The sequence below is a fragment of the Balearica regulorum genome, chromosome 1 (genome assembly GCF_011004875.1).
Source record: "Balearica regulorum gibbericeps isolate bBalReg1 chromosome 1, bBalReg1.pri, whole genome shotgun sequence".
In the NCBI taxonomy this organism is placed as follows: domain Eukaryota; kingdom Metazoa; phylum Chordata; class Aves; order Gruiformes; family Gruidae; genus Balearica; species Balearica regulorum.
In genome coordinates, this window is record NC_046184.1 from 75,955,623 (window position 1) to 75,968,992 (window position 13,370).

Genomic DNA, 13,370 nt, shown 5'->3' on the forward strand with positions numbered 1-13,370 from the left:
AAGTGTTGCTTCTTACAATTATCATAGGTGCATCTCCTGATCAGTCATTACAATTTAGATTTATTCAATTCAGATTTTTTTTTTTATTCTAGGTTGTTGTGCAAGGAAGGATTAATATTTTTTTAAGCTACTTCTGGTGACAATTTCTAGTTACTCACAGCGTCCTAATTTGTATAATTCACATAACTGTGGTCAGAAGAGCTTATGGCATATCTTTTCCTTCTAGCAGCTTCTACTGTAGCTAGGATTTTGGTTGATAGGATATTAGGCTTCTGTCACAGACCCTCTTCATATTTTGCCTGGTTTTCTGAAGAAATGCAATTGTTTTATCTGAGTTTACCTATAGAATATAGGGTTACACTGATATTGATATACATTTTGTTAATATTTTTCTGCTATGCATAGATTCTGATTTCTACATGCTGTTTTGTCATCTTGCTATAAGGCTTTTTATTTTTGCTCTTGAAATTGTTCTTTTTAATAACTGATTTCAGTTTGTGAAAAATCCAAGGCTGTTTCTCATGTGTTTTGAATTGTCTGTGAGAGACTGGAGGTGGTAATGATTAGAGCCAATTTCATTACTGGACATCAGCAATTTTCACAAATATATTATTCACTTATCTTTACATTTCAAATGAGACAACACCTTCCCCCACGAGGGTGAAAATTAAAATAATTGAATTTCTGAAAATAAGATATATAGAACAAAAACTGCTTTAAAATGAATCCTTGAGGGGATTGTTCCTTGTTCTGTAATGAAACTGCTTCAAACTTAAGGTTTTATTTTGTTTTTTTAACTGTAGATGCTGTAAAACAGTCTTTAGTAAGTGTACCTGGAATGTCCTCTGGAACAGTTCTTGGTGCTGGAAGTATAGGAACCGAAATTGCAAATGAAATACTAGAATTGCAAAGGTAATAAATGCTTAACATCATACATTAAGCTTTTAAGTAAACATAGAGAAGAGTTATACATGATTATGTGGGCTTTGTTCAAGTTTCATTTTTAATTGTGTTACATGTATAAAATATAATGCAGTGGCATTGAGATACCAATTATAACCTAATGTTAGTCTCATGCATGGCAGAACACATCACTGGTGTTGATAAATAGTTTTATTCTGGGCATGCAATTTCCTTTGTTTATTAATGCATTATTATTTACCTATGACTTCAAAAGTGTCACTGTGATGCAGCTCCTTAACGTAATATTGAAATAGGTAGATAAAACATTCAGGAATGGAAAATCAGTTGTCTGTGAGTAGTGTTTATATTTTTCTGATAGTGTCACTCTGCTAGGAAAACTTTCCTTGAAACAGTCCCCAGTGGAGCACTTTCATAGCCCGTCTTGTCCCTTTCCTGATTATCCTGAACATAGACTAAAGCGATAGCACAATTCCTTCCCAGTACCCAGCCATAGATTAAAAAAACCCCTCACTGTGTCATTCCAAGTGGGAATCCATACAAGATTCAAATGGTTAATTAAAGATTGACTGTTTTAAAACTAGTTTTAGCAGGTACACAGTGTAGCCAAGGAATTTGAAAGAAACAAACAAAATTTTAATGTGAAGATATCCTTACATATTTTTTGTGTTGTGCACCCACAGTGGCGCCTGATTTGCTTATAGAGGGAGAGGTTATTACTCTTTGCCAGTTCACACTGTATTAGCATGTGTTGTCTAAGAACATTTTTATAAAGTCTCTGAGCCAGCTAATTCCAGGACTTTGGGATGCACATGCAAAGAAAAAGTCTGTTTTCAGTCACAACTCTTTCAGGAATTAAGGCTTCATCAGAAGGTTCAAACACTTTTGTTAAAGTCAAATTTAGGATAATGGTACTATCATCTTATCAGCACAGGACAAGTTATCAGTTATTTTTGATAATGAAGCCGTGCCTCAGATTTTACATCTTATACTTCTGGTTCCAGGTAAAGGAATGCCAAAATTTTTTTATGTCTGCAGAGCAGTGTGTTCTGAGGTCCCATGTAGTTCATTCCACTGGCACTTTTGCCACTGGACCTGAAAGAGTATTAATGTTAAATCTTCCAAGAAGAAGTGCTCCAATTTTGGCAGCAGAGGTAGAGGTATAAGGAATAGTTTCATATCATAGAATGTACTGAGTTGGAAGGGACTCAGGATCATCAAGTCCGACTGGCTCTACATTTGGCAACCTAAAAGTTAAACCATATATCTAAGAGTGTTGCCCAAACATTTCTTGACCACTGACAGGCTTGAGGTTATGACCACTTCCCTGGGGAGCTTGTTCCAGTGCTTGACCATCCTCTCAGTGAAGATCTTTTTCTTAATATCTTCCCCTGATACAGCTTTAAACAGTTACCCATGTCCTATAACTGGACACCAGAGAGACGACATCAGCACTTCCTTCTCTGTTGTCCCTCATAAGGAAGATGTAGACAGCAATGATGTTACCTGTCATTCTCCTCTAAGCTGAAGAAACCTGGTATATTCAGCTGTTCCTCATAAGTTATGGCCTTCTAGTCCTTTCACCATTTTTCTTGCCCTCATTTGGACAAATTCTTGTATTTTTATATCTGTCTTACATTGTGGAGCTCAAAACCGCACACAGGACTCGAGGTGAGGCCGCACCAATGCTGTGTCTAGAGTAGGACAATCGCCTCTTTTCACGAGTTAGCTATACTGTGCTTAATGCACCCCAGGATAGCATTATTCCTCTTGGCCACCAGGGCACATCGTTGACTTACATTGAGCTTACCATCAACCAAACCCCCTCCGATCTCTTTTTGCAGGGCTGGACTCCAGCCTCTTGTCCTCCAATCTATACGTACATTGATGTGCCATACCATAGTCAGCTTCTGCTGTTTCAACAGTAGTCTGACTCATCACCTTGTCTGTGAGGATGTTATGCAAAACGATGTGAAAAGCTTTACTAAAGTCAAGGTAAATAACATCCAATGCTATCTCCTTATCCACCAAGCTAGCCACCTCCTTGCAGAAGACTGTCAGGTTGGTTAAGTGTGAATTTCCCCTTTGTAAATCCATGCTGAAGTCTAGGATTACTTCTCTTCACAATGTGGTTGTCTTCTCAGCTGTCTCTTCATCAGAAGGCAGTATTTAATTTTCTGAAACAGTAAAAACCATGGTCAGAACCAAAGAGTGTGATGAGTGACAGTGGTAGATGTTTCTTACTCTGTTTCCAGTGTTTTGGAATCGCCAACGATGAAGTCACATCCCTTTACTAGAATAGTCAAATTGCACAGGGAATCATTCATTTTCAATGAAAGATAAGAAAAGAATAAACATTTTAGTTGTGATGGTATGAAAAGATTGCTACTTAAAAAATCAATATTAAAATCCATCCTACAGCATATTGGCAGGTTGCTGGGATTATCCAGCAAGGAGGGGGAAAAGCACGAGCAACAAAAAAAGGATTGATATCCTCAACAATGAAGATGGGATGTTACATTTTGGTAGTACCATTGTTAATGTCCTCTCATCAGTACCACCTGTAGAGGGAAGGAGAGTCACTTTTTATTCTGTCTTTCTGAGGACTGAAGTAAGTTGCCAAAAGTTCTCATCTTTGATGGTTAATATCCAGGCATGACCCAAGAGCTTCATTTGACTCTTTAGATGATTCAGTCAGCATAATGTGATATTCTTGATTGAGATCACCTGACCTTTGCTGAAAATGGTCATCCATGTGAGCATACATGTCATCAGCTTAAGGAAACCAGTTTATTAAGTAGATGAATAATAAACTTGCCGGATGATGAAAGAATGAATGCATTCCTGGGAAAGTTTTCTTCAAAGCTACCCCTTGAAAGTTCTGGTATTTGCGTTTCTAAGAACCACAAGCAATGCTCTTTCTCTTCATATTGCTACAGACACAAGAGTTTCAGGAGCAGTATCTTCCTAAGCAACAGCGGGAAATTTGCAAGCGTTGTATGAAGATCAAACCAAACCATTACTCTTCTTCTGTGACAGTTCAGCAGGTCAGAAGAGAGCAAAGTTTTAATCTTAGGAAACAGAAAAATCCATTACAATAGACAGAATTGTGGAATTTGGAGAAGAAATTGTGGTACTAAATTAATCTCCCCAATTTAAGGGATTTTTTTTTTTTTTTTGGTAAGAGCAGGATTATTTTCTTTTAGTCTGTTTAAATGGAATTCAGCTGTACAGTTGAGGCAGGTATGACAGAGGCCTCTTTCAGGATATTTCAGAGTAATATTTATTATTTCCTGATCCTAAAGGAAGAATGGATTTTTCTAGCCCTCTAACCTTACAGAAATTGAGCTTATTTATTAAAGGGTTCAGTTTCCATAGTATTAACACCAGCATGATTTTCTTTCTGTCTCTCTGCCTATCGTAAGCTTGAAGCTCATGATGCATACCTCCCTATCTATAAGAGATTCATTTTGTAGATGTCTTGATTTCATCATATGAGTAAAGCGTGGCTTTACTTTATGGAGCAGCAGTTTAAGGCAGCAGGATGTTTACCCCAGTTTGTTTGACTTACCAAAACATCTTTACAGGAAGATCACAGTGATAGTTCAGACTTGCTTCTAATTTAAAAAGTGAGGCTACTAGGAGAAATAAAAACCTGCAAGTTCTGGATTCAAAGAACTACTTTCAAGGACAAATATTTGTGAAAGTGCTGGCAGTGATGAGGACACGCCTCAAGAAGCTACATCAGGTAGTCTTGTTCCTTAACTCATTGATTGAACTTAGTGTTTTTCCTGGTTATCTTCACATCTTGAACACTGTTTAGTAAATGAAACAATGTTATGTTGCTTTCTTTGGGAACAGTCATCTTACTTCTCATCTAATAGAATGAATGTCACAAGATTTTGAAAGAAAAAATGGTTTGCTTGCCAGCTTCGTTAGCCACAGTGATCTGAGCCATCTTAGTCTTGTGCAGGTGTGTTTGTTTTAGTGATCTTAGTTGTCCATGGATGCTGGAAATCAAGAAATAAACTTGTGCTGAAACTAATATCCCAAGAAGTTGCTATGCAGGTGAAAGAAAACTTAGTTAAGAGCAAAGTCATGCAGAATAAGGTAAATGCTGTGCCCAAAAGAAGGGCAGGCCTGTAAAGAAGCCAGCTATGGAAGGGAACAGTTGCGCTGCGTAACTGGGATCTCTGGCATCATATTCATCCTACAGTCCTGTATCTTGAGTGAAAATAAACTAGTTTTTATCTGTGTAAGAGGCAGAGGTGTTCACAAATACAGCTGGCCATTGAAGGCCTCATCAGTAACAACTGAATGTTTCTGGAGATGTTTGGATATAGTTGCTTGCACCCAGATGTAGTTCACTTTTCCAGAATCGTTACTGAGAACAACACTTATTTCTTTCCAGCTGAAGAGTGCAACTTCATGCTATTTCTTCATTTTTCTTTTGTATGAAATCAAGTTACTATCTTGCACACTCCGAGACAATCAAAATTAGACAAAAGTGATCAACAGAGGCTAACACCAGCTGGCTTTCATCAAGTACCTTTGTGACTGCAAACATAATTCAATAGGATGGGTGCATTTACTACCTGAATATGCTCTCTGCGTTTTTTTAATGTCAGTAAAGACACAGATGGTTCTCAAGCTGTGCATCAGGCATCACCAAGTATTTTTAAAAATGTCAGGACTATGGCTACGGCTCTATTTGCAAGCATATCTGAATTGAATTAGCATCTGATGAATGATCATTTCAGTTACACCAGTGCTATAAATCTGTTCAAACTGGAGTTTCTGTCCCAGCTTTTAGACATGGCAGTGCTTCTTATCAGATGGCACACTGGATATCGAAATGTAGGGAACTAACAAATATTCCACACAAATAACTCGACTTATTTAAGATAGGCTATTTATTCACCCATTTTCTATCTTTTCTCCAATCCCTTATTATGTTTTGGATCTGAGGAAGTGACGGAAACAGAAACATCCAGAGTACCCCATTCTTCTATGGCCTGGTGCTTTGGGAGTCAGGAAGAGCGGGTAGAGATGGGAGCAAGCTGTCCAAAGGGCCCTGCTATGACATTTTCACTGTTAGTTTCATATCTGACATGTTTGGTGAGGGAGGATGAGCAGTGTCTCAAAGAATTCTGGTAACAATCAAGCAGTCTTTAGTTCAAATTTTATGAAAATATGGAAAGACAGGTGTAACCAAATAATAGTAGAGGGAGCATTAGAAGGATGCATTGTTTTCACCATTTAGCGGAACTTCCTTATGTTGTCTATATTCCTTGTGTATTTGAAATGTACCTATTTGTCCCAGTGTGCATAATTCTGAAACCTGTTACTCTTTGGTCTGTCAGTGCTGGTGATTCAACAGAAAAATAAGCGTGCTCAAGTAATTATGACCTCCTCTGCTTTTTGTGTTATCAAAACTTGGAGCAGGAGAATTTAGTCTCAGATTAGCTGGCTTGTGCTTCGTCACAGCGGAGGTCTGGTGGGTTCTGTGACACATAGGCTATTTTTCAGTTTATGATCAATATGACTTGGTAAATCAACTGAACATATACAATTTCAGGTTGCATTCTTCACCACCTGGGGAGTTAAGCCCATCGCATCTCTTGAGAAAGTCACCTTCTCCAGCTTTAACTGTAAACTGCAGCAATGTGAGTATGTCACTGCCTGTAAAAATCTAAAAGTAAAAGGTTAATGTCAGCTCAAAGCCTATGTTTTGAACCAAATTACCCTGTCTTGTGTTTTTGTGAGAGAATGTGTAAGGTATTGCCAGTTACCTGGCAGCTATGAAAGTCTTTTGAGAAATGTGACAGCAGCAGAAGTTCCAACCTCATTTACAGGGGCATCAGTTCAAGCCTTAAGGGTCTGTTCCTGAGGCTGAGGACTGCAGTCTCCACTCAATTATTACGATCTCTGCTGAAGCACTACAAATATGCTAAATTTGAGTGTGATTCATGTGGTGAGGACTCTTCTGGATTTGGAATTGCATTAAAACTTTTGTTAAATAACTGTCAGAGAGTGAAAGTTTTTCCACCTGTTCAGTTTGACAATCTAAATAAAATTCCAGTTCTTGTTTTCACTCACTTGAAGACCCTTTTAAAAATCTATACTGTATGTTTGAAATGTTTAAAATTTTTACTTTGAAGGTATTTCAGAAGTCTTCTGAAAATTGATAGAATATGTTGGTTTCCAAACTAGTAGTGCCGGTAGCACCACAAACTATAACTATCATAGTTACTGACCATAGCTGTGGAACAGCTAACATATTTTTTACCTAAGTATATTGTGTGTTGTATATTGTACACTGGATGAACTAACATTTAATTCTCCATCAGCACTTCTTGAATGTAAATGTCTTTCCATTTAAAGACAGTTTATCTTCCCATTGCAATTTTCATTTCCTAACGATACTATTCTACACTAGGGATTGTTTTGGCTTCCTCCCTTTTTTAGGATGACTTCTTCCCTGCCTTACTGCAGGTCTTTCTCCCTAAGAGTTGGTTGACTTATACATACCAAACTCTCTAAATCATGCAGCATCAGGATAACTTCGTTGAATTCATTAAAGGTTTTTCTTTAGTCTGTGCTTTGGTATCCCATTTGTTCATAAAATGCTTTTGTAAAGCATTTCAACTTTATTAATTTCCTAGTAGAACATACACAAGTCAGGCAACCCAAGAAATCTATCCTGCTAAATTGCATGTATGTGTTACATGAAATAAATGAGCGGGGGGGCGGGGGGGAACCCACAGTGTTTTTTTTTTTTCTAATACATTTGGGTTAGGATGACTTCCATCTCTATTGTTGCTAGCCTCATTTTTCCAAAGTGCAAAAAGTAATTTAAAACTACTTAGGTTTTTATCATGATGGTAACAAGATGCAAAATAATAGAAAAGATACAAGTTTGTAATTCATATAGTTCAATGCATATAAAACATGGGAGGTATGAGTGTCTTTTTTTTATCTTTTAGCTAGAATGTGTTGACATTGACAAACATGATGTCACTGGGAATTTGTAGTTTATGGTACTAGACATGGAAAATATATGCCAGTACAATTTGTTGTGCTGGATTTATTTGCTGAATATTGAATTAGACCCTCAATAAAGCAGATGCCATCACTGTGAAGTACCTTTGACAGATGTGTAAGTAACACCTTTTATTTAAGCCAAGTCCAGTGCTCTGTGAACTTGTGAAAAAAAATATTTTTAAATGCACTAGATCTGCCTGTTGATACATATTTTTCATTTATTTATTTCTTAATACTTTGACAGCAATTTATAATGTTTCTATAATGTAATAATTGTGACTAAATTTAGGATTTAATTGTGTCCCTTTTACTACTACTGTTCTTTCAGGTGCCAAATAAAGAGTTGATTCAGTTATGTCCTTCAGAAACAGAAGTTCTAGAGACTTCAGAACAAAACCAGGGTGCTATTCCATTTCCCAATAATGAACCTCTCCTCAGTAAGCTTTATTTCTCTTGTGGATATTTTGGGGGTTGCGGGGAAAGACATTTCTGATAAATGGTGTAATTTTTGAGTGCAGCACTGTACAACCATGTATAAATTGTAAAGAGATTTGGCTGACTGTCTGAAGAGGACTCTTAAAACAGATCTGTTATTGCTCAAGGCAAACAGCAAAATTTGATCAGTGATTGAATCTCATGACAAAAATAACATCCTGTTACAGAAGTTTACCATTCATTCTTGCATGCCACAGTTTTAATTAGGTACTCATTTGCTCTCTCTCCAGAAAAAGAGAGATGGGTAAGGAAAAGTATTTCAGTGCAATGTAAGGGAACTGGTTGTAATTTGTGAACTATTATCCTTTTAGCACTTTAACTCTTTCTTAACTGCAAGCTATGAATACTCAACACAAAGGGTAGTCATGTTTCAGAAAGTGCGTGTTCGAAGGAAGGGAAAGGAAAAAAAATATTTTTTTAAGGCAGCAGTGTGTCTGGATAGAGGATTCCCTGACCCTGTAAGAAGAGAATGCCATTGTATTATTTTTATCATAAGAGGCAAAGTGCTATAAAAGCAATGTTTATGCTTATCCTGTATTTCATGTCTTAGAATTTTTCATTCTCCCTTTATTTCAGTTACTACGCTTTATTTATTTATTTATAACCTATAACACCTTTCCAGTTTAGCTATGAGACTTTTATATTTTAAAAAAAACCCACACAAAGGGGGAAAAAAAAGCTAATCCTCAAATAAAGATTTAGGGAAAAAAAAAAAAAACAACAGCATTTATCCAAGATAATGCAAGGAAATGTTTTTCATTGATATTTGAGCTAAAGCATTTTACCTTACTGTTGTTAAAGGCAAGGGTATAGCCTTGATTTATAGAGCTAACACATAGTAACTGATAAGGTTTCAGTAGTTCATCCAGCATAGTACATCAGATGAGAATTCAGGTACATGATTTTGTTTTCCACTAAGGTGACATAAAGTAGAAAGCAGTTTTCTACTACAGTGGCATGAACTTCACTGCATGGATACAAGTTTTATAAGCAGTTGGAGGTAGCCCAATGGATTGGCAAGACTTAAGTCGACTTAAGTTATGTGTGTCCTTATAGCTGCCTGCAGGCAGCCATTATTTCAATAACTTGGGTGTGTTGGGTTTTTTTTAATGTTTATATGTAAATGTTGCTTTGATTTCAAAGGAAAGTGCTGTTTAAAAACAAATATGTTGTGGAAAGTTACCATATTCTTAATGCTTAGTATTGCATACGTTAATGTTGTAACAATTTTATAGGTGGTAATCCTCAGCTGGACTTTGATGCAATATGTGAAAATGATGACACTGCTATGACGGCTCTTATGAATTACTTGGAAGCTGATGGAGGACTTGGGGATCCAGCTGAACTCAGTGATATACAGTGGGCTCTCTAGTTTTGCTTTTTCAAAATAAGAAGGAATGTAAAATCAGTAATGCACAACAACCGTACATCCTCAGTACTGTATTATAATTTTTTTAATGTTTCATTTGAATTCATACTTGCTATCTATATATTTTTAAAGACTGAAGCCTTGTTCAGAGAGGGACAGATTCTGCTGCACCTATGGAAAAATGCAATATTTTTTTCATGATAGGGAAACCTTGAAATTTTAATATTGAACCATCTGTAACTGGAAAGCTTAAAACACATGACTATATTTTTGCTAAGAAGCTTTAACCAAAAGGTACTGTACAATGTACAGGAATATTTTTTTCTTAGTTTTAATACTTAAACTTTTATTTATTGTTTTTGTTCCAAATGGTAGAATATTGATTTTCCATGTTACTTTCTGTAGAACCTTCTGTACTTACATAGTTTAAGAATATTTGTAACTATTCAATTTCATTGAAGTGATGATTTGCACACACTACAGTTGTAAAATAAGGTATTGTAATTCTCAAATGATGCAGTTTGTGATTCCTTACCCTTTTCAGAAGTGCAATTTTTGTAGTCAAAAGTGAAAACAAAGCATACAGTTCTGGGAACAACAATTTGAATTAGATCACCGTAACAATCAGAAGAGAATGTTTTGAGAAAAAGTCACTTCCCCAGTGCACAAATATGATAAGGGTATAAGAAAAGAGCAACGAAATCTTAATTTACTATTTTGTATTATTTGTAATGTATTAGTAGAGGGGCAGTGCATAGAACCTAAGAAAAGTAATGCTATAGCTGTAATAAAGCAATTTGGTCTCATCACAGGTTATTTATGAACTAGAGAAGCTGGGATAGATTGTCTTTGGTTCCAGAGTGAGGCTTGCACTGTCTATTAGAGAAAAAATGTTAAAATTCTATAGTATCTTTTATAGTCTCTATGTTTTTGGAGATAGTAGGGTGATTTTTCTATTGCTTGAGTCTGTGACTTTTTAAAACGTTTGTGTAATATAGTGCTGTCTGTAAGTCAATGCTATATAGGGTGATTTTTTGGGGGGATGGCTCTTGCAAGAATTGTATCCCAGTTTCAGCAAATTACTCAAGGACATGGCACTTAGTAGGTTGTATTAGAACAATATAGCATTAATATATAAAGTGATTCTTTTTATCTCTGGTATTAAAGGTTTAGACAATTTTTTGCATCAATTATATATCATAAAAGCATATTTTTTTCCTGTGGATTTTTTTTTATTATTTGGGTAACAAAAGGAAAGCATTTGAAGATACTTGATATGTATGCATATTTTTAATACAGACATTTAAACCTGGGTACTACCAAAAGCACTACAGCATTTGTTTTAAGACTAAAGGTGAGCAGTAGGCAGCAGCCTGTTTCACATCTTTTTCCAAACGAAGGCTGAAGTGTGTGAACAAAGAGCTGCAGGAGCCACTAGATGTCCCACGTCTACTGTTGGATAACTGCCCTTTCCTGAATGAACACAGCGTCTTGGCATGCATTGACTTCCCATGCTTTGACAAGAGCACCTTTGTGTCTTATAGATATGAATCATTTTGCAAATGATGAATTGTTTTGGTGACATCTTGTCCAGATTTTCTAAAACAGCTTGTTGGATTAATTATTTTTTTAAGAGTCTGTAGGTTTTTTGCATTGAACTTGCAGGTGGTTTCCTGTATTCAATTTTTTTTCTTACAGACATGGGGCCAAAATTATCTGTTCTCTAGCTTTATTAGAATAAACTGTTCTGTTTCTTCACAAAAGGTTAATTTTGAGCTGTATCATGGAGCAAAGTGAGTAAAAGAGGCACTTTCTAAGAGTTGATAGGATTCTATTTATATAAATGAAATTTGAGAATTTCAATTTTTGCCATTGTAAAATGCATTTTCTCTTTTCTAAGCTTTTGAGCATTAAGGTAAAAATAAATTCTAAATAAAACAAGAAATACTGTAGCTAACACTGCTAAATGAGTAAATAAATAACTTAAAATTACACAGACTTTCCTCAACGTACTTCTTTTTTTAACTGAATTAGTTTGAAAATGGTGCAGATGTTGTTATTGAAGGAGCATATGAATTCTTTCACAAGATTTATATAATGATCTAGAATCAAACCACTATTTTTGGATTCTCTGTGGATTTCCCTAAAAAAATAAAACCAAAACTGTAACTTTGAGTCTTTTGCAGTCAGTGATCAATATCATGGCTCTTAATTCATTTATTAGATTCTCTCTTTACGATTTGTGATTATTTTTTTCTCTGGTTTAAAGCACTCTTACAAGAAAAAGTGTCAATTGTAAATATTTGTGATAAAATTAATACAGATTTTTGAATACAGTTGAGATAGCATGTGCTTGTTTCTGTTCCTGTAGCAATACAATTCTAGTAAGAGATGGAGAGGTTTTTTTCTTGGCACGTGTCGTGGTTTAGCCCCAGTTGGCAGTTGAGCACCATGTGGCCACTCGCTCACCCCTCCCTGCCTGGTGAGATGGGGAGGAGAAGTGGAAGAAAAAGGTAAAACTGTTGGGTTGGGCTAAGGACAGGTTACTGGGACAGCAAAGGGAGAGGAAAATAACAACAGTACTTAGAATATACAAAGCAGGTGATACACAACACAATTTGCTCACCGCATGGAACCTGATGCCTAACATGTCCCCAGCAGCAACCCCTCCTCCCTGGCCTGCTCCCCCCTTATATACTGGGCATGACGTCATATGGTATGGGATATCCCTTTGGTCAGTTTGTGTCAGCTGTCCTGGCTGTGTCCCCTCCCAGCTTCTTGTGAATGTTAACTCTATCCCAGCCGAAAACCGGGACAGCATGGTGCAGGTTATCAGAGGATGTGGTTAAATCGGGTCAATAAAATGTTATTTTGATGCACTGCTGACAATTCTACCTAATACTGAAGTTAGATACAAATTACTCATGCTTTCAGATCCCAGTCTCCTCCCCTAAAGATATAAATGGGGAGGTTGAACTAATGTGGATTTTGGTAGCTCAAGATGATACTCCCTGGCTGAGGTAACTTTGTAATCCAAACTAACGTGCATTTTCTAGGTACTAAAACCCCTGATGTTGCAGCTTATTTGCAGCTTATTTGCAGCCGTCTCTGGAAAGGCAGGTGCCTGTAGGCTGTACCTGAGAGAGCCCGTTTCATCAGAAGCAAACGGAGTACGTGGATATGATTCTCCCACAGCCTTGCCGTGGGTAGGTAAGGTAAGTGATAAAGCAGGTGTCAACAGGCTCTTAAAAGCCTTATTAGTTACTGCGGTTGTGCTTGGAGATGGGTCAATTAATTTGTTACTGCAGGCTGTACAGAGTTAAAGATAAGAAAATCTTGATGGGAGAGGAGTTCTGATTTAAGCAGCAGCTTATTTGGGAAACCAGTTCCTGTGTCGACAGGAAAACATGAGAGAATTCTTTTCAGCATGAGGAGAAGGAAATGAGAGTGTAGTGGAGACAAACGCCATCTGGGCATTGTTTGAAGGAGAAAGGGGTCTGGCTGGGTGGAGGGTGATAGTTGGCTATCGCCAGCCTGAGTC

General features: G+C 36.8%; 1 protein-coding gene across 3 annotated transcripts in view; it reads left to right on the top strand.

Annotated features, from left to right (window-relative positions):
• The window catches only part of BMAL2 (basic helix-loop-helix ARNT like 2), a 38,628-nt gene extending 26,803 nt beyond the window's left edge, over positions 1 to 11,825 (top strand). For all 3 annotated transcript variants that reach the window (XM_075759301.1, XM_075759310.1, XM_075759317.1), the window contains exons 14-17: positions 804 to 912; positions 6,500 to 6,587; positions 8,294 to 8,402; positions 9,696 to 11,825. In XM_075759301.1, the coding sequence (XP_075615416.1) occupies positions 804 to 912; positions 6,500 to 6,587; positions 8,294 to 8,402; positions 9,696 to 9,832 (443 nt within the window). In that variant the 3' untranslated portion in view covers positions 9,833 to 11,825. The remainder of the gene's footprint in view (positions 1 to 803; positions 913 to 6,499; positions 6,588 to 8,293; positions 8,403 to 9,695) is intronic.
• The last annotated feature ends 1,545 nt before the right edge of the window (positions 11,826 to 13,370 follow it).